The sequence below is a fragment of the Ambystoma mexicanum genome, chromosome 5p (genome assembly GCF_040938575.1).
Source record: "Ambystoma mexicanum isolate Mex_15411 chromosome 5p, UKY_AmexF1_1, whole genome shotgun sequence".
NCBI lineage: Eukaryota > Metazoa > Chordata > Amphibia > Caudata > Ambystomatidae > Ambystoma > Ambystoma mexicanum.
Window position 1 is genome coordinate 1145531047 of NC_090930.1, and position 25740 is coordinate 1145556786.

At 46.7% G+C, this 25740-nt stretch overlaps 1 protein-coding gene across 2 annotated transcripts in view; it reads right to left on the reverse strand.

The window, feature by feature from the left end:
- Positions 1-25740, reverse strand: part of DROSHA (drosha ribonuclease III) — a 1388683-nt gene that overhangs the window by 559389 nt on the left and 803554 nt on the right. For both annotated transcript variants that reach the window (XM_069613610.1, XM_069613611.1), the window contains exon 11: positions 12189-12270. In XM_069613610.1, coding sequence (XP_069469711.1) covers positions 12189-12270 — 82 coding nt within the window. The remainder of the gene's footprint in view (positions 1-12188; positions 12271-25740) is intronic.

Here is a 25740-nt window from a genome sequence, read left to right on the forward strand (position 1 = left end):
GCGGTGCTAGAGGGAGTAGGCAGTAGCAAGTAAATTGAGATTAGGGTGTAATCTGAAAGGTAGACGGGGAGAGTAGATATGGAGGAGGCAGTAAACGATGAGGTGAAGATCAAGTCGAGTGTAAAACCAGAGGTATGAGTAGGAGGAGTGGAAAGAGGGGAAAGTAGGTGAGTAAAGTATTGATAGGAAGGGGGATGATAGATGAGTAGAGGAAAGATGAAGGTTAAAGTCTCAGAGCAATACAAAAGGTGTAGGACTAGGTAGAATGTGACCAAGAAGGTGGTCAATGTCTTTGCAGAATTAGCCAAGCGGTCCAGGTAGGCGGTAGATAATGAGAAGAGAAATGGCAGGAGGAGCAGTGAAGATTTTATATATAAATTAAAATGAGGAATATTCTGGTAAGGGTACAGGTGATGGAATAGAGAAGCATTTAGGACTGTAGAGTAAGCCAAAGTTGCCACAGCCGCGTCCACTTTCACGAGGGACATGTGCAAAAGGATAGAAAAGTAGGAAGAGGCAGCAATAGTTGTGTTATGTGGGAGAATCCAAGTTTCAGTTATGCAAAGAAAATGAAAATGTAGGCGTAAAAAAAAGGTCCAGAACTGCTATGGTCTTATTGCAGAGGGATCTAGCATTCCATAGTCCGAGGTCGATGGTGGTGGAAGTGTCAGTAAATTGCGGGTAGATGAGATTTGGATTTCTCGGTGGAGTAGTGGATAGGTTGTCAGTATGAGGGATGGTGGGAGGGGATCGGGTAGGTATGGAGATAGTTATAAGGATGATAAGCAGTACTTTGAGGCTGGAGGAGAGCACAGTAGGTGTGACAAGTGATGACGGGAACAAGCGGGCAGGGTGTAGCATGCTCACAGGGTCCATGGCCACTGTCATGCCGCGGACAGCTGGAGACCTCTATGACCCACTTCGCTGCGGCTTTGCCAATCTAGATTATTCTTAATAAAAAAATATCCTATATTTTTATTTATTCCTTTCTTTAGTTATTGAGGCAATATGCACCGAGGCAGTAGCCCGACCCTGTCGGTAACGGACTGCCACCCAAGTAAAGGGCCCGGGTGAATCGGGGCTCCCGGAGCGCCGGTGCAGTTACTGACAGGGTCGGCCTGCCGCAGAGGTTTATATTGCCATTAGCACCCATTTACTTACCTACGAGGGTGCTACTGGTGTTTAACTTAAAAACAAAAAAAGGAACTTATGTTGCTGTGCTGCAGTTTCCCCAAGTCTGTTTTCAATGTTGATGACCACGACATCTTCAACAATTAAAGGAACATAGGAAACTACGGGCAGCGCGGCCAGGTACGTATTTTTATTTTTTAAATTAAACTCTTAGCACCTACGTAGGAAAATAAACAGGTGCTAAGAGGTGAAGGGGTGGAGAGGAGGAGCAGGGAAGCAAAGGGGGCGCTGGTTGCAGCATCCAGGCAGCTCGGAAAGCGGGCTTGTACCGGACAATACAGCCCGTGTTCTGAGCTCCCCGAGTGCCCATTGCCCCCTTCCAGTGAACGAATGTACAATTTATTGAAGCAATGAAAGTATCAACATTTGGAATATGATAACATTAGGACTACTCAGAAGATACTCATTAAACTAATTTTAATTTTGAACTCATTTTACTTTCCTTGACAAAATGCATAGTCAAAACATGTGCCGGGACAGAACTGTGATATGCATCAAGACAAGTAATGTAACTTGTCATTTGTATGGCCTCAAAGCACTGTAGGCGACACCCTCGGGGGAATGTAGTCCAAGGTATGGGAAATTTGTCAGAGGAGTTTAGAATGCGTGTCTGCATTTTAGCCAATAGGAATATAGGTAGGGTTAGCCAAGTCCATGTTAGCTACCCATTTCGAGCTGGCAAGTGGATGGGTGCTGCGACGTAGTTTGGAGAGCATGCAAGTGCAGGAGACTCGCGTGTCCAGCAAGACCACATTTTTATCATGGGGGATAGCTGCATTCTTATGGCAGAGGTGTTGTTCGATGCATCTTAAAGTAGTGCATCTTCCATAAGCATGGTGTGCGATACGTACATGTGTGTCATGGCTGGTTTCTTGGTTCTGTGTCGTGGATTCTGTCCTGTGGTCTGCTGGAGTTTATTCTCCCGGTTGCTCAGTACATTCAGGACCAATTTTTTGTGCTGCCCCGGCCTACCTGAGAGGTGGTTTAAATAGCTTGGACAGAGAAGGAGGATTCCCCACTCCCTATTCTTGTCGATTTGATGGGAGGGATCACAAGGAGGAGTGCGGCGCGTGATCGCAGGTTTATATTGGATTGGTAACAGTTGAGTCTGTTCAAGGTATTCTGGGCCTATATTGTGGAGGGCATGCTGCGTCTCACTGGATCAGAACTTGTACTGTTGAACAGATGAAAAGAGCATCAGGGCGCAGTCATTTTAAAAGGCAGAATATTTTGTCAGTGAAAAAGTTTTGAGCTGGGAGCATAGCAGTACTGCCTTTGAATTCTTTTCTTTGGTGCAATTGAAGAAAATACTGGCAGCAATTTTCAGGGTGTTCTGTGTTTCAGCTTGTCCCATGTGTGGATGGTAAGACAGTGCAGCCATACTTTTGGAGACTGCAAAGCACAGTTTTAATGCAAGGAGATGGTGCTCAACAGAGCCAGCGCGGACATTCTGCTGGTGACTGCGGAGATATAGTTTGGTAAGGTAGGGGAGTTCTGCTCGGCTGGTCAATGTACCCCACAATGCCAGTAAGAGAGATCCTCCTCATTGGCACACCTGCACCCCTCTTTCCCACCACTCTCTGGCCGGCCTTTCTTGGCCCTCTTCCTGCTCCCACCTGTAAGGCCAAGAACCTCAGGGTTATCTTCGACTCCACACTCTCCTTCTCTCCTCACATTTCTGACGCCTCTAAAACATCAAACTACCAACTGCACCTCCTCAGAGGTATTCTTCCTTTCCTCTCCTTCCCCCAGAAGCTCACTGTCTCCAGAGCTCTGGTTCTCTCTAGGCTTGACTACTGTAACAGCCACTTTTAAATCTACCCACCTCTACTCTCCGTCCTCTGCAACTCCTCTAGATCAGGACTGCAAAACTTGTCCTTAGCCTCAAGCCCAGGGACCGTATCTCTCCAGCACTGAAATCTCTCCATTGGCTCCCAGTGGCTGCCAGGATCAAATTCAAGACCCTTTGCATTGTCCACAAGGCCTTCTGGGGCCTGCGATCAAAATACCTCCATCTTAAGTATCTTCATTCTCGAGCTCTTCACTCCTCCACCACCAACTCCCCGAGGGTCAGTCGCTTTTCTAAGCAACGAGTTGTGGGGCAGAACTCTCTTTGGCCAGCGCCTCCCTCTGGAACAGCCCCCTGCCTCTCTGAAAGTTGAGCAGAACCATCTCCGGTTGCGGAAGCAGCTCAAAACTTTCCTCTTTGCTTCTGCCTTCTTTCTACCACTTCCCTGCTGATCTTCTGTCTGATACTGCACTGCCTCCTGGCCACCCTGCACTTGGGGCTGTATCTGCAACCCTACAGTCCCCTACTTGCACTTACCTAACACTGATCTGCACTTAACCCCTGACTGCCACCTGTTGGCCGCACTCTTATTCTATGTTTTGATCCTATATCTTGCACGTCTCCTCCCCTTCCCCTGGCAAGTTTCCCCTTAGCTCTCCCCTGTGTAAAGACTGGAGGGGGGTGTCTGTACTTCTGCTCTCTATATGGCAGAGGAGAGGCACATAGGACCCCAGCCAAGATTCTCTAAGCGGTAGATATGGTCGAGCAATCAAGGCCTAGCTTCTCAGGAGGTGATGCGGGATGGTTCTTAAGTACAGTGTAGTCCCCAAGCACCCACAAAGGAATGTCCACGCACTGGATCGGTTAAAAACATTCTTTATATAATTAATATTCGAGGTCACGTACACTATCACGATAACTCACTTTGTACTCCGAAAATCAACAATGGTAAATATATACAGTTCTAAATAAAGAGGAAACCAGCAGTAGAGAGAGGTAGGAAAGCAAGATGGTTGAACAATTTGGCAGACTACTGGTCACTACCGTTAAACACAGTTCTGTGTGGAGATCCCCCCCCCCCCCGCCCAACCTGTAGAAGAAAGATACAAGCCCAGTCCATATATTTTTCACACTAGACTTTCCAATAGTTCTGCAACCCCAAAGTACCTGGCATTGTAGCGTTCCTCGTCGTCAGGGAATAGACGGCCCTTCTCTAGTGCCCTCCCTTTCAGGCAGGAGTCACGGGTCGAACATCTGACGGAGAACAGGTTGAGCTACAACGGTGAAGTGACTGCGTCGTTCCTAGCGGTGCTCGTTGACGGGGAAGCGTAAACGTCCTGCAAGGAAGAAGCGTGCGGGGCACCTCGATGTCAATAGTTCTGGACCGCAAAGAGTTTGAAGAACTGTGGCCCAGCAAGGGCGTCAATTCATCGGCGTCTGTGGACTTTGGGTGGCGGGAAACCCACCGGTGGATACTCCTCGGCCCGTCGACGGTCAGGCCTTCTCCAGCAGGATACAGCGGCGACGATGCGGACGAGAGCGTCCTTGGATCAATTGAAGTTATTAGGCAAACGGGAGCACGGTGGCTCCAGTCAGCGACGGCAGTCGTCAACAGTGGCGGTCAACAGTCCAGGCGCTTCTCCTTGGAGATCCGCAGCAGTCACCGTATCGGGTCGGCAGCCTGTCAAAGGTCTGTCTAACAGGGAGCTTTGGCAAAGATCAGCTGGTGCATGATGGTCCCTCGTAGCTCGGGAAGAGGGTGCCTTACCATGACCTCTCTGGGTCAGTCCTTTGAGGCACAGCAGCTTTCAGATCGTGAAGGAGAGCAACAGCAATTATTCTCTTCCAGCAGGGCTTCAAGGTCAAGCTTTAGTTACTCGTCGTAGTGGACTTCAGCTTCTGAACACGATTCCTAGCAGTGAGAGGACCCCAGATATTCTGTTGATCTCCCATTCATTCTGCTGGGTCACACTCAAGCATCCAATCACGACTAAGGGCATTCAGGCAGGCCGGCAGCCAATCGGGCGCACAGTGAATTCAGGCCATTCACTTCTCTACAGACACTCACAAGTTATGTGTGTTGGGACAAGCACTGAGCCATTCAACACTCCATACTGCATGCATACCGGTTTCAGGCAGGGCTGTCTCAACCATTGTGTCAAACACCAGCTACTAGACACCCACAACATAGAATGCGTATTCGTCACACACTCCATTCACCCAGGTCCCACCGACAGGCGTACCCACAACATACGGTAGTTGAGAAGGCTCCAGGCCAGTCTGGTCGGCACTTCCCCACACTACCATATATGAACTTCCACCCAACAGCCAGTCAGGGGGCAGGGACAGAGGCAGGGCTTCCCGGGACTTCGGGAAGATCAAGGTAACAGGTGACGGAAGGCAAGAGGCCATGGGGGCCATTTTGTCTCCATCAGGAATCTACCGATTCCAATGACAGGGCCTGGGCATCCCAAAATGGAGGACGCTCAGGGCACCAGTCATTTCAGCACGAAGCTGCCACTAGCCCGTACCCTGCTCTGTGAGTCACACAAAGGTGCCCAAAAACATACACTAGGGGCACAGGGTTGCACCCCTACCCATGGGTGCCATAGGGGTATCCCATGGGTCTGTTCATCAAACCAAAAGAGCTGCACCGCCAGGAGTCCCACACAAACTCCTGTGCGGAAAACACGACAGAACACACGATAAAAAGCAGTAAAGGACAAGGATACGGAGGCCCTGTCCCTCCGATGCATTTCCAGCATTACACCCTGGACTTGCGATCTCAATATTGCTTTGCCCAGTAAGATTGTGATCTTGTCCTCCCTTGCCTCGTTGTGCCTTGAAACACTTGTGTATAGGCGCCCTATAAATAAAATGTCTTATCCTATTTGCTTCTTTTCATTGAGGAATTCCTCATATGTCGTCCTCTGACTGGTGCGTCTCCATTTTTAAAACTCTCAGCAGCCCTTTTTAAAAGATTATACGAAATGTGATTGTCTCTTGGTGATGACAAAATTGGGTTGGCACTAATATCTGGGGAACACATAGGGTAGTCAGCAGGGTTAATATTTGGATGCTCATCCAATGTGCTCTCCTCTTCATTGGAATCCTCCACTTCGATGAGGTCATCATCTACTGGTAGTGTAGGTTTGGCCTTTTTTCGTGGTACAGTGCCTTCGGTAATGATATGTTGCCTCTTATTGGGGTGTTTAGCTCTAGGAAATCCATGAAAGGGGACATCTTGTCCATAGTCATTTGAAATCTCTCCTTGGTCCAGGCGGTAGGTGACTAAAGTGGGAAAACAATGTTGTCCTCTTCCTTAGATTCTGAGGCTTGAGAGGCAATCTTCGTTTAGAGCATCTGACAAAGAGCAGTCTCCTCTCAGTGTGGCTAGACTTATGGTGACCTACTGTTTTCTGTGCACTTTTAAATCATCGCTGCAAGGAGTTTTGGGGCATCTGCTGATTTTGGCACCGGCGACAAGTGTGAGCCGCTCGAGGCTAAACACTTTGGTTCTGATTTTTGTTTCGGCACAGGAACAGGTGTAGTGTTTGTGAGAGTCACTGGGCTTAGCTTTACTATGCATCGATAACTTGACTGCCGATTTCGTACAGGCCCAGGGCTCAAGTCGAGGGTACACGCAGGTGGACAGAGTCCACTTTTTTCAGAGGGTGGACTAAGAACCCCGTTGCGCCCCCCCCCCAGCTAAAATGAGAAACATTGAATGTCCTCTTTGAATTTATGAATTAAAGCGACCTCGGCGATCGAACCAGAGTCATCAGGCTTGCAGGCCAGACACTTCACCATTGCACTATATAACTGGATGAAAAATAAACTAAAGGTGAAATGTCCCATTTCGATACTGCAAGTTCCAGGGAAAACATTTGTATTGGTTCTAGGAGTTTAAAACATGCACACCTTTTAACGTTTTCAAAAACAAAATTAGAAGAAAATAACCTTTTGGTTTTGTGTGTGTTGATTTTATGAAAGGCAAAGGCCATTCCCCCTGTGCAATTTGGGTGGTTATACAAAGCCAATTTAATGAAATGTGCATATTTCATATTGATATGTTAATTTCTGGTAACGTCACATCCCATTGCGTTTGTTGATGCTCCCCCCCCCCCCACTTTAATTTTTAAGACTTGACCCCTTTACGAGCCTCATAAGTGTGTTTCATAAGTACAGCCTTTTTGTCACCAGGGGGTTGTCTCCATAGCTGGGCCTGATGCCTGCCTTCTGGAGCTGGCGGCCAGCTTCTGTGAATCGAAGGGTTCCCCATCAGTGTTTTCCTTGGTTTTACTTTTGAAACTGTCCTGTTTGGCCTCAATGTTTTCCACAACTGCAGCAGATTTAACAGATGCCTCAGCCTGCCATGCAGAAGTCGCCCAGTGCTCCAACAGTCTAATATTTGAGCGTCTTTGTTTTAAGGAGCTTAGAGCTCGACACCTCTCCCCTCCTGATGATTCCATGCGAGGCAGTAATTACACACACTGTCTAACCTTCCAGGCCAATTTATGGTTACAGGAGCGGCACAACAAATGGAGAAACCCACGTTGTTGCAGCTAGTGGGCAGGGAGACTACTTTAAATGGAGGGATATATAAAAAGACATTCGACAATAGTGTAGTCTAGTGTAATGTATTTCCCGCACTATGCTTGCCGTAATGCCTAACAAGGACTGTAGACGTTGACAGTTGATCTTCTGAATTTAAAAGGTCAGTTGCCAGAGAAATCTTGACTGGCGTAGAGACTTTGTCAAGCGATCTTCAGTGCTGAGGTAATGTAATATCAAAAATATATTGCTCGATATCAAGTGCAATGATGATAATTGAACACAAACTTTGCGTGTTGCGCCCAACCCGATGGCGGAAAACAAAATACACTATCTGAGGAAGTATATAGGATCATGGGTAGTGTACATGGAACAGTAGGGATAGCATTACAGGAATGCCCTGTTGACACCCTGTTTTTGACTTCGAAAACAAAGCATGCAATAACCCACATCGCCCACTAGATGTAGGCGAATGCAAAGCATGTGATTCTAAGCTGATCCACAAGCCTAAAAAATATACACACAAAATGTATTCGTTTGAATCTTGAATTAAAAAAAACTTTTCAGTCTATTGCCAAATGTAAGCCCATTGATCATCAATTGACCATGTGGGATCGACCTCCCATTTCAATTTGGAGATCCAAATTGAATTTGTTAGTGCTACTAATGACAGCAGCATGAAGTCCAAATAACCCTTACCCAATTTGTATAGCCTTGTCAAGAGGAGGAAAACTTGCAGGTTAAATTGAAAATAGAGAACAGGCCCTTAAGATTTTTGTACAGTAGACTGTGAAACACTCGTCAAGTGCAGAATTCGCCCTTACTGTTTAAATGATTCAAGTCAGATGAACCTATTTGCAGTGAACAGATCTCCAAAAGGCTAATGCACAAAGGTTCCAAAACTTGAATGTAACATTACAAAGGAACAAGGATGACCAGATACTGGCCAAACAGAAATCTGGGAGCAGTATGGATCATCCAAGTGTGAGCCTGGCAGCCCCATCAAGTACAATTAAGTGATTATTTCACAAAATGAGTTGTGTGAGAAACCATATGGAGAGATAGAGACATCTCCTTCCCTTACTCCCTCCTTCCCTCCCTCCCTCCCTTGGGTGGACCAGTGCGGGAGGATCACCTGGGTAAGGGGTATTTGGGGAGTGGGGGTGAGGCAACCGATGTTGAGACGCGGTATTCCCCCCTTTCCCGTACACCTGACCCATCCTATTTTATAAGATTCTCCGATCTCCCAACTCCCCCTGCCTCCGTTTATACACAAACACTAGGCTGAAGAAGAGGGCATCAGAGTAAAAAGGCTAACCCTTACATATCTCATTGGACATGTCCCGCTAATCGGGTCAGGCAAAGTCAGGCACTTGACTTTAAGTGCATACATCTGATACAAATTAGCTCTCCTCCCACGGATAAAAGGCAGAACATGCAGACACACTGAGCAAGGTGGAACACGAATAAGAGCAGAACCTCATGGGCGAAGGCAAACCTTCTGGAGCAGAGCAACGGACCGAGGGAGAAGAGCAAAGGGTAAAGAACCTCAGGAGTTCCCTGCAGGAGGTTGTGGCCTCCAAAAGGCTGCAAAAGACACGTGGAGAAGGCTAGGTCCCAGACAAGAAGACTGCATTGTGTTTCAAGGACGCCAGCGACCCTCCCGGGTGAACGGCAGAGTTGGGGAGGCGACGCCAAACCTGTGGTATCAACCTTGACTCGTGAATGATAAACTGAAAAGACAAGAATGAAACGCACACAGCCGGTGAGTTGGCAAACGACATGAAAGACTGGTGTGTGTGATAAGGAAAGATTGAAGTTGCAACAACATATTGCACAATTGAAAGCTGCATATGGGTGGATGAGACGCGAAGGAAGGCCGACCTGTGATGAACTTTGAATTATTGATAGCTGTGAAACCAGCGATACTGAGTAGCAGAGTCGCCCGGAGAAAGGAATTAGCCCACTCTAAAGTCTCAGTGCAAGGTAAAATCTTTTTGTTTGATAAAGTGAATGAACTATGTGATCAAAATTAACCCCAAGAAAAAGGGGGCGGGCAGTAAAAGTTGAACATTGAACGTTTGTGCTCATGACATCGAACTACCCAGACCAAGAGACACTGGGGCAAATAACACAAGAGTGTGAGCTGAAGGGAAAGTAAAAGTGGTCCTGCGGAGGTCTATAGTAAAAATCACGCACATTGGAAAGTCGTTGACATCAGGAAAAGATCTGAGCCCGAATGAGGAACACTAACAACTTCAAACTCAACCCGGACAACACGGAAATCATGATTACATCCAACAATCAAGGATGCAACCAGTGCATTCCATGGCCCACAGAACTGGCACAACGCCCACACCATCCAAAGTTGTCAAGAACCTTGGAATCGTATTGGACAAGCTAACATTAGAACCCCATGTAAACGCGATAATCTACGCACATTCAAAAAGAGTCTACCATTCCTCTCCTTCATGCACATAACGCTGGCCATCAGCTAGCCCATATCAAGGATCGCCAACAGCTTATATCTTGGAATGCTGGATTATTTACTAAAGCAACGTATACAGAACTCACCTGTCAAACTTCTCCTAAAACTCTCATGAAGGGACCCCATCACTCCAGCGCCAAGGATGCTGCACTGGCTCCCAGTCAAAAAACAAGCCACCTTCTAAACTATGTTCATAACACACAGAACAATCCACGGCCTAGGAGCAGAATTCATACAAAAGAAAATCACCATCTACAAACCAGAGGAAAATCCTCGGTGATCAGCATTGTACTGCTTAACTGTAAAACTTTAGAACTCCCTCCCCAATGAAATAACTAAGAAGGATCACCTAAAATTCAGAAAACTTCTATGAAATTAACAACATCCTCTCACCATGAAATGAACACAATGGAGAGTATGCCAATGGGGAGGAGGAGAAGTGCAGTCCGAATGAGAGTAAAAGCTAGGCATACCCTACCCCATAGGGGGTCAAACGGGAAGTGGGGGACAGTCCGACCTGGTTGGACCACTGATGGAGATCCTGAGTTCAGGAGGGTGGGGATCAGGGGGAGGGAGGTGCCCAGATTGTAGCTGATCGACCACAGGACATGGGGAACACATCCCAACCTCAAGGAACCCGTGGGGGTGGTAATTGTGGCACACCGAAAATATACTGGAGGGGGAAAATAATCCCTTTGAGGCCCCACTATTCTGCACATATCATGGAGTGGGGGGCAAATGTATCGCACCAGAATACACAACAGGGGAAGGGAATGCGTGCAACAGTCAATCAAAACAGACTGTGTAGGATAAGGAACTGCCACCAACCATCCTTACTAAAAAAAACCTCTCAAACTCCAAACAGCACAACAAACCGCACACACTTCACACCACAACAAAGAAACAAACCACAGCAGCACATGACGGCTACCAACCAAAAAACACAGCGGAGTCCTGCTAACTTACCCCCTTACCCATTTGCTTTACAGAGCCACCAGCGTGCCAAGGAACCACGCAAGTGGCGACAGTGTTCGGTATAAGAACCTTTAACATAACTTAACATAACTATAAAGAGTTTGCACTATGTTCTGGTGTAAAACCCTGTATTGCTTTTAGGTTAGATTTTACATCGCTTACCAGAGGGTGTTGGAAAAATAACCCTGACAGTTTCATAAGAATTGAGGAAGGTTCAGGTGTTGCACGAGTGACCCTTGTACTCACCGTCATCCTATGGGGGTGGATCTACATTGTTCAAATCAATTTTTTTTTGTATTACATAAGAGCCAATACTGAATAACAGTCGATTATAGTTTGGAGAATGTTTGTGTAACATTATTCGTCTTGCAATTTAAAACATGCAAACAAATCAGGTGTTTAACATGTGGGCGGTAACACGCAGAGGAGCAGAGAACTCAACTCAGGCATTTGTAAGAAACAGAAGTCTTTGATATCGAAATCAACGTAGGTGATAAACTGATCAGCAGAAGATTGGCTTCCAGCTTTAAAAGAGGCCTAAAAAAAGGGACCATCATGCAACAAAGATGGCGCTGCATGCTGTAAGTGTATAAAGCAGCTATATGCTACGCTCATATGATTGCTATAGAATTAGATTTGTGGCAGGCCATTTTAAACAATGTAAACAGGTTTAAAAGTCTTGCTATGAAAGCCAGCTTCAATGGAGCAAGCTGCAGAGCTATGCCAAGCTATTGGAAGGAACCAAACCATTCACACAAATGCTAGTGTGGTTATCTGTACAAGTATGAATAGAGTGAACCGCTATACAGAGAATAGATAAAGCCAAGTGTTGCCCTGGGGAAATATCGTGCCAACTGGCTGTGGAATTGGCTGGATGCAGTCTTTTCTCTCAGATTAAATTCAGCAGCTAAGTCACGGAGAGCACTGGACAGAAGAGCCCCGGTGTAGCTTGTGGCGGGACACAGGGCTTACATCCATCTGTTTCTCTTGAATATCATATCAATACGTGGCACAAAACATTGGGGAATACGGCCTTGATTTCTAGATTACGATCAAGTCAACCCGGTTACTACTTCAACTCAACTAACTCGCTAAAATAAAATGCGTACTGTGATCCTGATTCAATTAACAGTGCATTCCTAGACAAGACGCAATCTAAAAAAGATATACATCGAAACTAAAGTTACTTACCAACCAGATTCCAGTCGTGCAGCTCCAAAATATCTTTGAACAGGTAAGTAAACAGTAAGTCTAAATCTGTTACACAAAAATTCTGAAGAGTGGAAAAGAAAGCAAAAACATTAGCATTCTTGCCGATACACATTTTGGTGTGTACAATTGCAGAACAGACTATTTCAATGAGCAATGATATCTGATGTAACTTCATTTTTTATTTTTAAAAAAATAAAAGGGTCAGTATAGCTATGAAGCTGAGCTTTAAAACCTGTATGCTGGTCAAGAGAGAATCACTCTGCACAGCCATAACCTGCTTTTAACTGCAACCAAGACTGCGGGGGCCTGGTTTCTCTTGAAATTCCGTTCTCTCACCAATACCATCATTGTGATTAAAAGCACTACACATTCCCTTTTGCAATGAGCTCCAGATAAGCTGTGCACCTGTCCATTACACTCCCTAAGGCACTCGAGGAAATAAAATATGAGTAACAGTGTGCATAAATCATTTACAGGAATGGCTATGAATTACAACAAAAATCTGTAAATATTACAAATATATTTTATTCGATTAAAAAAACAGTCAAGAACGGCAACTGCTTTTTCCCAACTTCCAAAAATCAACCAGTAAAGCAATACTGCATCAAAAACTTAAATGTCGCACCAAATGAAACCATGTATTCTGGCTTACTGTAAACACGTTTCACATTAACAGACAGGGGTCTGCAACCTGCAGCTCTCCAGGTGTTTTTGACTACAATTCCCATGATCACTCATTATTGATTATGCTGGTTAGGGATGATGGGAGTTGAAGTCTAAAACATCTGGAGAGCCAAAGGTTGTAAACCCCTGCATTAGAATAATGTTGTGTGAAGTCCGTTTGTTGGACACCTCCATGAAATAGATCCTGTGATGCTACTCGACTAGTTCTGTGAAGGTTAAGACTTTGCTGTGCCTCAACTATATGACTTCGCAGAGCTTGCCATGTGAGATTCACAGAGTCCAGGCACAGGAATTAATTTTAGACATGCTATTTATACTCAACACAATTTAAAAGGACGGCTGCTCCTCAGCTTCAGTAAATCCAAAGTTCACAAAATGCTTTCCCTCCAGGGCTTGTCAGTGTGAAAATCCGAAAAAAGGCTCCACTTTAACATTTTAAAAGGTATTGGGTACCTCCCCTGCTTCCCTGCAATGATTCTCCTGATCCTCTCTAGGGATGCAGTTGTGAGATCACCACTTTCATTTATTTAAGCCATTGCAGCATCCCAGCCACAAGGTGTGATAAAACTGCAGTTTGACTTTAATGGTTAGGGAAAGTGTTAAGATGATGAAAGGTGACAACGCAGGAACAGATGCAGGACAAGGTCATAAAAAGGCGCAGTGTTGTAGACGGCAGCAGAGCAAACTGACCAGGCCATCCCATCCTCAATCAAATACAGCAAAAGCCCAATTGACATTAAAAGAACATTCACGCATCTCACTCCACTAATATTCCACGAGTGGTCAATAACTCAGACACCAACATACTATCATCATGCATAGACCACCAGCAGGACAAACATAAGACTACTCAACCACGCACCTCAAACAACCTCAAAGCCCAGCATACATACTCTCCTTATCACAATACCAAAATTGAGTCAGACCTGCACTACACATATATACAAACCAAACACCAACATGCACACACTGATGCCCGTTTACCGAGGAGAGTGGAAAAAGCAGCAAAGGAAGGGAAAGCAGTACCCAGAGCAAAAGATACAAAGGCAAACATAATGTGAGCCTTTACCATCCACTCTCACCGGGCTTACAACTGTCCGCAAAGGAAGGCGTGCAGGAACACAATGGACCAATACCCACCTCAGAGGAAACTAAGAAACCATCACAACTAATGTTGCAGATCCTTTGATCACCAACAATAAAGGACCCAATATCCACATCCTTAGAGTGAAGGACCTAACCAAGTGGAAGCAAGTTTTAAAGCAGCCACACAAAAACAGCAGAGCAAAGTGGAGAGCACTGTCCTGCCACGAAGAACGTGCCAGCACACTACACACTGATGGGCACCAATAAGGAGAACACACCCTTGGAGCGTAAGCATCCTCCTGAGCCTGCCTGACGTACAATGCAAAAAAGACAACTAACATACACTAGTAAACAGACAACTGACCCAGCAACATGATGCTGCACGCAAAGAATCAGTTTACAAATCGCACACAAAACACTCCACGTGGGTAGGCACACTAAAGTGAGAAATTCATTAAAATCCGAGCCTACTTTGCATCAACACATGTAGGCATACGAGCCCCATGCACAAACAATGTGTACTCAAGCACTTGTAATAAACGGACAAACTGCACTTTTGCAAATACATGGATGGTTATAAACCCAACTCCCCATATTAAATCCATCAAGTAAAAAGGTAATCTATATGAGCACCACGTTATATATGGTCATATGTTTAAAAGGCAGAGCATAAGCAAATCAACAAAAAGACATCGACTGACTCACGGAGGGTTGCTAATGATCACCTAATGGCACAATAACACAAACAAATGCTTTAGACGGTTCTTCTAAGTAGGTTGTAAGAATTTGTGAAAAACGAATGGGATTTAGGGAATAATAAACTTAAAAAGGAGTGTGGGAGCCCCCCTAATGAGAACGAAAAACATGGGTAAAATACCCTGTTCCATGTAATTTTTTCCACTCAGGAGGGTCTACGACCAGGTTTTAGCTCACTGCACCCTTCACAGAGGAAAAATACTAATTTGCATATCAGTCTTTGTCCCACCCACAAGGGAAGTCCAGCACCGAAATGCGAGGCAGTTCTTCTCCGAACAAAAGTACCATCAGCAACCCCAGACAAGGGTTTCAGCCTTGTTGCGCCACCTCTGTGAGGTGAAACTGAGCTTCTCTAAGGCACAGTGAGCAAGAGGTTCATGTCTGGATTCCCCAGGGTAACAGCGTGAAGCCCCAAGTGTTACAAAATTAGAAAGGAGTGTGGGAGCCCCTTTACTGAGAATGAACATGGGTCAAACACCTTGTTCTATGGAATTTCCTCCACTCGGGTGGGCGTACAACCCCATTTTATAAGAACTTATATGACACCTAAATACTTATGGAATTCTTATAAAATCGTATACGTTTTGAAGTAGGATTTATGTTAAGAGCCTATAAGATTCTGATACAATGCTTAAAAGAATATCAATATGAAATTGTGTTATAGGAAGGGAAAGATAAGGAGCCTGAAATCACACAGCATTGCACTTGTTCATGGACATGAAGCGACTCTTCCACAATAGGCCTATCCACAAGATGATTTTGGCTTCCCGGGCGAGACAGTTGAGCATCCAGCAGGGTCTGTACCTGCTCACATAGATCTAACCTCAACAATCAATCCATGAAACACATTTGATGCCTTTCTAGCATTTTCAGCACATAAAATTTTCTCTTAAAGGCGCAGCATGGCATTAAAAGTCACAATATTTTGAACCCTGGTCTCAGTGGACCTAGCATTCAAGGCACCCAACTGGTGATTGGTTCTCTACAGCTCTCACGTATCTTTTATTTGACCATTCATTGCCTCCAAAATGGACTCCAATGAGGTACATGATCACTCCGCTCTAGCTGGGTACCCGACTCCAAGTGCCCCCATGACAACCCCCCCCCCGAGACCTTAAGAGACTTTCCAGTTGTTTATTTCTGTGTTGCCATAACCCTGCTGATTGAATCCCCAGAGATGTACTAAATTACCTTTGGGATGCTGTGACTGCTTTCCAGCCATCTCCAGAAATCAAATACAGTCTCACTAGTCGAATCAAGCTCACCAGTAGCAGCTTTTTAAAACCCACTATAACATTGATGGCGTTTCTTGAACATACCCCTTCACTCAAACCAAAAGGATATGTCACGACTGAACTGCACCAATGATCCCATCGGCATCCTTGGGAACTCTAAATCTTGGGTTGATAAAGCTATGTAAAACAAAAAAAAAAAATGCAGCTGTATATAGGAAAGGCTTCTGAGCAAAAGGCAAGCTTTTGAGGTAACTTGCATATCCACAATGTATTGCTCAGTGGTCTCAACTGGTGTTAAACTTCCAGGGATAGCTACTGGGTGGCGCTGTGCTATGTGTGGCTTGGCTGACATCGCCCATTTTACTCTCATGAAGAACTTGAGGGTCAGCCTCTGCAGGAATTTCACCACCTCAGCTGTGCAGGGCTTCCAAGGGCACAGCTAATATCAGCTCTCTCAGTTAAGCTACTAAACTGCACTTGTCCTGTGCACCCCAAGCACCGGAATCCCTACCTAGAACAATGTGCTCTTATTGCACGTATCAAAAAGTCTCTGTCCACGAGAGGGTGGGCGACATCATGCTGTGAATGGGGGGTCTGGGCCCACAAATTTCTCTGTCCTCAAAGCTCATGGGATTCCACTCCAACAGCAGAGTCGCTGAGGCGCATGCACCTTCCAGCCCTCCCGGACACCCTGCATGGAATTCTGCAGCACGCAAGATCCTCCATCAGTCCCGCAGTAACCGGTTATGCAGCTGGAGCGATGTTAAGGAATGGTAATCTTGAACTGAGATATTTCCTCCCCCAAGGGACCATGTTAATTACATTTCCAAGTACTACTGGTCTCACTTGTGAATCAGCTTTGATGTGCGTCTATGCAATAGTGCTTTGTGAGACCATGAACTGAACTGTCGTATTCTTGCATACTGTATCGAGTACGACACTGGCTGGAAAAGCAAGTGTAGTGCCAAGTAGTTGGCTTGTTTGCTAGTGTATCGCATTTGTGGATACACTAATATTTAAGCAAATTGCCCAGTCTTCCTGATGGAATATCCCCTGTACAATTCCCTAATGACAAAAACAACTGGCTTGCCTTTCTGATCTTTTTCGTTCTGTCGGTGCAAAAGGACTGCTCTGCACAGGTCCAGTATGTGCAGATTTCCATCCACGTTATATAGTGGATCTCTGAAGAATATTGGTAATTCAGCGGTTTGTAACTGAGAAAAAGAGGGAAATAATCTTGCGCTTTAAGATTATCTCCAATTTTTTGTATTTCCCCTTTCAAACAATAATACATCTAGTCCGTGAATTAACCAATATTTATTCTTAAATAATGTTACTATTACATCTTTCATAGTATTCCTCCCATAGCATTTAGATCTCGAGTCAGAAAATCCTTGTTATTCATAATATTTTTCTGTTAATATCCTTAGCTCCATTAGGTGACTGGTATCAGTGCATCATGTATTGATTATTTCAATTTCTTTAAAGGTTTGTGTTGTTTCAATTAAAGCAACCTTAATGTTCTTATTCCAATGTATCCTCATTCTTTCAAATTGTTAATTGATACTTAAGGAGTATTCGTACATCTGTATACGCTGAAATTCTTGTTATAAACTTAATATAGCCTCAAAGCGTGTTTCCCCAATACAGAACTCATCAGGAGGAGTTCAGATTAATTCTGTCCTTAATGGTGTATGACTAAAGGATATTTAGTTCTATATATCCCAAATACATTTATTTTGTATGAAAAAATAGAAAAACAAGACAGCGGCCCATGGCCGCAACCCATATTCCCCTGCCCATAGCCAGTGTCCCAATGAGGCCCATATCCCCTAGCCGTGGCCCATATTCTCCTACCTAATAACTTGCCAGATCCCAACGGCCATGGCCTTGTCCACACTGCAAAAAGAATGTGGGCCAGTCCTAGGTCCATGGCCGTGTCCACTGTCCCCATTGCACCAAAAAAAGGCTAAAGGACCATGGCCACGACCAGTGCATCTACAGTGTCTTTCCCAGGTTATTTACTGTTTGGTGCAAATCTGTCCAGCGATGTTCACACAACGTATGTTCAATGTAAGCTCATTTTCCTCTATGGGAAAACAGATGGCTGTAGGCCAAAAGCTTTTTATTTTTCATAATAAAATTTGAACCATTTTATTTATTTTACCAAACTATTCAGGTTGAAGGGGTCCGTGAGAGGCACTATTTTAGGAATATTTCATCCAAACTCGTTCAGCAATTCCAAGGTTATTAGCAATAGTACTTTGTGAAAATCAATGCAAATTGCTTTTACGTTAATTATATGGCGGCGACTGCCACCTTATAAAATATAGATCTAAATATAGATGTAGATATACAGGGTTCAGTTTGCTTGCACTGTATTAGCCAGGGGTTAAATAAAGTGTTGATCCAAAAGCAAACAAGTTGAAACCTTAATAGGTGCCTGACAAAGTCATTTATTTGCGAACTTTCATGGTCTTGGCCAATTCCTAAGGAATACCTGAAATTAAGCGTTTGAAAAACAATGCAGCATAACTAACCCCTTTTGGAATTCCCATTCTCCTTATCTATGCAAGTGCGTGTAGCCGATTTGTAGATGGTTCAGAGAGGCATGAATTGGATGTTAAAAAACCCCACGCTTTTCGGTCCTCAAGGTTTTAATGGTACTGGGGAATGGGGTCCAGCAGTCCCAATCTCAGTTTCGATCAGTTCCTGTTTCACAAACCATTGATCTGGAATCCAATGCTGGGTATGATATACCGTTATTTAAGAGGCTCGGGGCCCGAGAGGTAAGAGAATGGTCAAACGAGAGATCTTAAAACACGAGGAACTGCCGTTTTAAGCATGTGGTATTTTAAATTAGTTTATTAAAATTGCATTATATCCGTAAAGGGGATTGACAAACACACCAGAAAAAGTTGTAAAACATGGTTCACTGCCACCAGCCTGTCCTATGGCCATCATTAAGGCATGCAAAATGTTGCCACAAAAGGGGACACAAAGGAGGTTTGTGTTACAAAGTGAAACCAGAGGAAAATAAAAATGAGACAAAAACACTCCCCACTGCACTGGCAGCTTTATGGACTCACTTGTGCTCCCAAAACATGAGTTGTAGCCCCAGTTACTTGCTCAATTGCCTTAGCCACTCAATACGCTGCCAAGAAACAAAAACAAACATATGCTGGGGTTCCACTGCAGTTAAAAGTGGGAACGTTGAAAAAGAAAAATGGTCCCATCACCCAAATCTTCATGAACTCTCAATCCAGCATCCTCCCTTCTTTTCACTGAGCCCCCTAGCATCTCAAACATCCTCTTGACGCAAATCTCCCTCCAAACTCCATCCTCGCGCTCTCACTCGCGTCAAACTCATGCCATGAATTCCTACTCCAAATACCCACACAGTGATATTATCTAGGCCTAAATAGCACAGTGACGACGCCACTGTCTCTGGGCTTTCTGTGGGGGGTCTGCACTGGTAGAAGTGAAGGAGTGTGGAGCTCTAATGTACTGTGCCGAATTGGTTAACCTTTGTGTGATCTGGGACGTTGGTGCTGGGCCAAGCTATTGAAAGGCTTAACTATAATTTGGGATTCATCTTCTCTCTCTGGCATTGTCACAGGCTCCTCATGTCATCGCCCTGGTGTAGAAAGATTATGGCGAATATGCCCTGGTTCTGCAGTTGTTTTACTTGAAGGTAACAAAGTTAAAGCCTTTTTGAATGGGCCACCTCTTCCCAGCAAGAGCTCTCTGTGCTCGGCTCAGTGAAAGTAATACATAGGAGCTTGGTGTGAACCCCTGATGTATGCATGGGCTCGTTGAGCGAGTGTCGTATGAAAATGGAATATGCCTCCGATGGGCAAGTTTTTTTTTTTTTGGGGTGCCCGGATTTAAGCGATTTCCTGTGCTAAATGTTTTTCCATGGTTGTGTTCAATTCTCTTAAAGGGGCAATGTTTATCAACTCCCCTGCTTCTTAATTACAGTGCATCCCTTCGGAAATGGAGAGAGGCTTCTATTACTGGCTTCATATTGTTTCACATCCTCAGAGAAGAACAAGTTACTTTCTTACCTGGTAACGTTCTTTCGATGGGATGTTCCAACGACGTATTCCACATCTATGACAGGTCACCACAGCTGTGCTGCTTCGGAAAATTTCCGGCATCTGCGTCAATGACGTCGATACGCTGTCCTTGAGGGCCCCCGTCGAGCCGACGTCACCGGATGTTATAAGTAGGACGCACGACACCCATAGCCTCAGTTGTAGTTTTTTCCCAGAACGTGTGGCACCAATTTTCTGCCAGTATGACCACAGAAAGCCTTGTGGAAACGTAAGCTGCAATTGCATAAGAAATTCTGTAGCGGGGCAGGCTGGGAGGGAACGATGTAGAATACGTCGTCGGAACAGCCCATCGAAAGAACGTTACCAGGTAAGAAAGTAACTTGTTCATCGAAAGGATTGGTTCCACCGAGGTATTCAACATCTATGACAGACTCCCAAAGCAGTACCAACGTATGGAGGAGGAAAAGAATTTAGTATTTGAGAATACCCAATTAAATTGCTGAATAGAGGACCGCCTTGCCAAAGGCCAAGTCCTGCCCATGGATAGAATCCAGGGAGTAGTGTTTTACAAAAGTATGGACAGAGGCCCATGTGGCTGCTTTACAAATGACGAATGGGAACACCCCTCTTCACAGCAGAAGAGGCAGCACACCTCTAGTAGAATGGGCCCGTAAGCCTACCGGAGGGTCCTTACCTGCCAAGCGGTAACATTCAGAAATTGTCAAGATAATCCATCTAAACAAAGTTTGCTTAGTAATAGCTTGTCCCAAACGCGTTCCAGCATATCCTACAAAGAGTTGATCGTCCACTCTGACCCGGGACATGCGTGAGATGTAGAAACTTAAAGCTCTCCTAAGATCCAACCTATGGAGCCTCTCCTCTTCTTTATCAGGATGTGGAGGAAGATAGAGCGCCGGAAGAATGACCTTCTGGCTTAAATCAAATTCCGACACAACTTTCGGAAGAAAAGAAGGACGAACCCTAAGGACAACCCTGTCCTTATGAAACACTATGAAGGGTGGCTTACCAGATAGTGCCTGCAACTCACTCTGCGAGCGGAAGTAACCGCAACCAAAAATACAGTTTTAAAGGTCAACAGTCTCAAAGGACAAGAATGTAAAGGCTAAAATGTAGCACCCATTAGGAATTTTAGAATCAGGTTCAAATCCCAACCGGGTACCTGGAAAGGTGACGGTGGGAACACATTAGCCCTTATAGAAACTGTGAAATTAAAGGAATCTTAAAATAAGAACACTCCTCAGACGAGCAGTTAAATATGGACAGCGCCACCAGGTAACCTTTAATGGTACCCACTTGCAGGCCCTTGTGGGCTAACCAAAGCAAAAAAGACAGAACCACAGGAATGGCACATGAAAAAGTATCCCCATTCTTGACCCTGCACCAGTCGCAGAACTTTCTCCAACAGCAACGGTACAGGTACTTTGTTGCAGGCCTTCTGGCCAAAAGCAACACCTCCATCACGTCTTAAGGGAGGTCCCAATCCTTATACCTCAACCTTTCATAAGACAAGCATGAAGGTTGTAGGACTTGACCCCCCCCCTCCCGTGAGAGCAGATCGTCTCGGTAGGGAAGACTGTGTGGAGGGCAGATGGACATGTCGAGAAGGTCTGGGTACCACGTTCTCCGGGCCCATGCCGGAGCAATGAGGATCATTCGGGAACCGAACCTCCGTAACCTCCGCAGCACTTGCGTAATGACGGGGACTGGAGGAAACGCGTACAGCAGTGGGAAGGACCACTCCACTACGAACGCGTCCCCTAAGGCTCCTCTTGGAGAAAATTCCCACAAGCAGAATCTTTCACACTTCCTGTTGACACTGGTGGCGAAGAGATCCACTTGAGGGGTCCCCCAAAGGGCGTAGATCTCCAGGAGAATCTCCTGAGCCAGCTTCCACTCATGAGAGACCGTGTCCTGCCTGCTCAGAGCGTCCGCCGCCTCGTTTTCATCTTCGGCCAGATGAACTGCCGAGATCGAAATTTCCTGCTGGATGGCCCAGAACCAGAGCTGCATCGCCTCTCTGCACAGAGGGAGAGACCCTGCCCCCCCCTTCTTGTTGAGGTAGTGCATGGCCACTGTATTGTCCGTCATTATCAGGACATTCTTCACCCGCACAGACGGCAGAAAAGCCTTCAGAGCTAGCCTGATGTCCCTCAGCCACAACAGATTGATGTGGAGTCTGGACTTCGACGGAGACCAACAACCGCTGACTCAACTCGTTGGCATGAGCTCCCCATCCCGTGAGGGATGTGTCCGTCACGATCGTCACCTCCGGCCAGGGTAGCCAAAATGGAGCCCGCTTCATCAGATTGCCTTCGACGGCCCGCCACAGAAGATCCTGGGCGACCGAGGGCAGCGCCTGCCGGAGGACTGCGACCACTGCATCTTGAGAGCCCACTGCAGAGAACTCATTCGCAGCCTGGCCTCTGGCACCAGGAGAATGCAGGATTCCATGAGGCCTAGCAACCTCAAGAACTCTAACACCGGGAGACTCTGGCCATGTTGAAACTTGTGCACCATCTGCAGAATGTGATGAGCCCTCACCTGGGGAGGGAACACTGCCCCAGGGATGTGTCGAGCACTGCTCCGATGTACTGGAGCCGCTGGGTTGGCGTCAAGTGGGACTTCTTTAAGTTGAGGGAGAAGCCCAGCCTGTGAAGGGAGTGGCAGGTGACTGACAGATGATCCAGGACTTGCTCGGAAGAGCGCATCCTGATCAACCAATCGTCCAGGTAGGGGTAGACGTGAATCCCCCCTTTTCTGAGATCCGCTGCCACCACCACCATAAGCTTGGTGAACACCCTCGGGCGGAGGTCAATCCAAATGGCAAGACCCAAAACTGAAAGTGCAAGTCGCCAACTGCGAACCTCAGGTACTTCTTGTGCTTGGGATGAATCGGCACATGAAAATAAGCATCCTTGAGGTCGAGAGACACCAACCAGTCCTGAAGTTGAAGGGCCTGGAGGATTTGAGAGAGAGTAACCATCTTGAACTTGTCCTTCCTGAGGAGCATGTTCAAACCACGCAAGTCCATGTTGGGTCTCAATCCCCCGTCTTTTTTCAAAATCAAAAAATATGGGGAATACCATCCCTTGATCCTCTCCGCTACAGGCATCAGTTCTATGACGCCTTTCTCCAGCAGCGATTTGATTTCCTGCGCAAGGAGCGGATCTGGACTCTTCAAAGAGATTCCCTGGTGGATTGTTGTGAGGCCTCTGCCGGAAAGGAAGACAGTAGCCATATAGGCTATGATCTCCAGAACCCACGCATCTGAAATAATGGCACGCCATTCTACAAGATGCTGCGCTAGCCTTCCCCCAACCGGCAAACCATGCGACATGGCCTCATGACTGAGCTGAAGCGGCTGTGGCAGTGCCCGAGGGCAAAGAGTCAACTGCCCGAGCGGCTTTGGCACCTAGAGTACCTTGTTTTCCACCTCTGGTACTCCTACGTTGGCCCCTTTGACTTGCAGCTCCCCTCGACCTACCAAAGGTAGAGTATTATCGAAAGGAACCTCCCCTCCATTGCTGTCACCTAGGACGAAAAGGTGGAGGTTGGCGAACTGCAGCACTCAATGACTTTGCTGCAGCTTTGGAGGTCTGCAACCTCTCAAGGCTCTTGTCAGCCTTGCTGCCAAAAAGATGGTCACCATCAAAGGGCATGTTCAGAAGCCGGCTTGCACATCCGGAGCAACCCCCGACTTCCGCAACCACGCAAATCTGCGCATCACAGTGCTCTCCGCCATGGACCGGCTGAGAGTCTGCCACGTCCAGACCCGACATAACGGATTCACACATGGCATCCTTGCCATCCTGTTCAAGGGCATGAAAACCATCCCGTTCCTCCCCTTCGGGAATATGTGCAGCCGCCAATGAAACAATTCCACAGAGTGTGAGTGAAACATGCTAAGGCACACATGGAGTTGGCTGCTTTCAAAGCCATACCCCCCCTCTAGAAAATACTTTCTTTGCCCAACCGTCAAAACGTTCATCTTCCCTGTCAGGAGGGATGGTAGGGTACGACGCCTGTTTCGCTGGGGCCGTAGCCGCCTGCACCACCAAACTCTCCGGAGTAGAGTGCATGGACGAGTAGAGTGCATGGACAAGTAGCCGGGGTCGCCACTGGCTGGGCGGTGCTTTTTTGGCAACGACTTACCCACTGCTGGGAAACTCTCCAGAGCAGTCCAAGCCGCCGCCACCCTTCTTTGCAAAGCCATATGGAATGGAAGTACCGGGTCAGTTGGTGGACCTTGGTCCAAGATATCTGTCAGGTCATCCTGCAGAAAATCCACTGGTGGCACAGACCACCCCAAGTACTCCGTCACCCTCGACATTAGCGCCGGTACGAAGACTTGGCATACGTGCCAGGCTCAGGCCTACCAAACTCAACCTCCGGAGAGGTGTTAAGGCCACTGGCGTCGTGCAAAAACTGACGCAGGTCTTCCATCTGGCTATGACCAGATAATAGTTCGTCAGGAACCTCATCAGGAAGCAAACCTTCATCAGACCCTTCATCCACCTCAGAAATATAATCAAGAGGCTGGAATAAATCCCTGGATGAGGGCACAGATAAAGGGACCAACACATTTTTCGACTTGGCCAGAGCCTTCCTGGGGGTTTCCACCGGCCTCCAGGGTACCTCCGATAAAGCATCCTTTTAAAACGTCGACTGAATCGGCATCGAGCGTGGCACCGATGGCTTCGACGCAGGCCTCGAGGGCGGTGCCCCGAGCATGTCCTTCGACGGCCTCGGTGCCGATGGCGTCGATGGAGGCCGAGCCTCGAGAGATTCACTAGACTGACATGGCGCTGATGGCGTTGACGTCTTCTTCGAAGACGTCACAGGCTCAGACGGTCTCGAGGGCATTGAAGACCGGGACCTGGAGCGGGCATGGCTGGAGCGATCCACCTTGTCCGATCGGGACCTCGAAGGCTCCCAATGATCGTGCCGAACACCCGAGGCCGAAGGCCTGCGAGCTGTGGCCCTAGCACGTTCTCTGACTGCTTCTTTCGAAGGCACGGACGGAACGGAGCACTGCGATTGAAAAATCGCCATCATCTCCGTACGAAATGCAACCCATTCCACAGGAGAAGAGTGCTTGTTGGGACAAGCAACCCGCCGACGGGCGGAGTCCTCGGACGAGGACAGGGAAGGCGCCCGCTGACGGCGCTCCGCAAGTGCTTCAAAGAGGCAGAGGAATGGTGGGAACCCCTCCGGGACCGAGACCCCCTGGACTTACGCCGATGATGCGGAGAGTCGCCTCTCGAATCGTCAGTCAAAAGCCCCACGGATTTCGACTTTCAGGGCTTGGAAACCCTACCGACAGAAAGCTTCTTCTGCTCCCGCAAGGCCTTCGATGTTGATGACTGGCAATCGTCACAGTCATCAGTGGCGTGGTCCTCACCGAGGCACCAGAGGCAGGCGTTGTGCGGGTCCGTAAGCGACATCTTGGAAACGCAGTCCCGACACTTCTTGAATCCCGGCCGCAAGGTAGAAGAAGACAAAGACATGATATCTTCACAAACAAACAAGTTCGAAGAACAGATAGAATAACTCAGAAGAACCGAGGCGCGCCGAGATCTCCGAAGCGAACACGTTCGCAGAAAAAAACGAACTGAGGCTATGGCCGTTGTGCGTCCTACTTATAACATCCAGTGACGTCAGCTCGACGGAGGCCCTTGAGGACAGCGTATC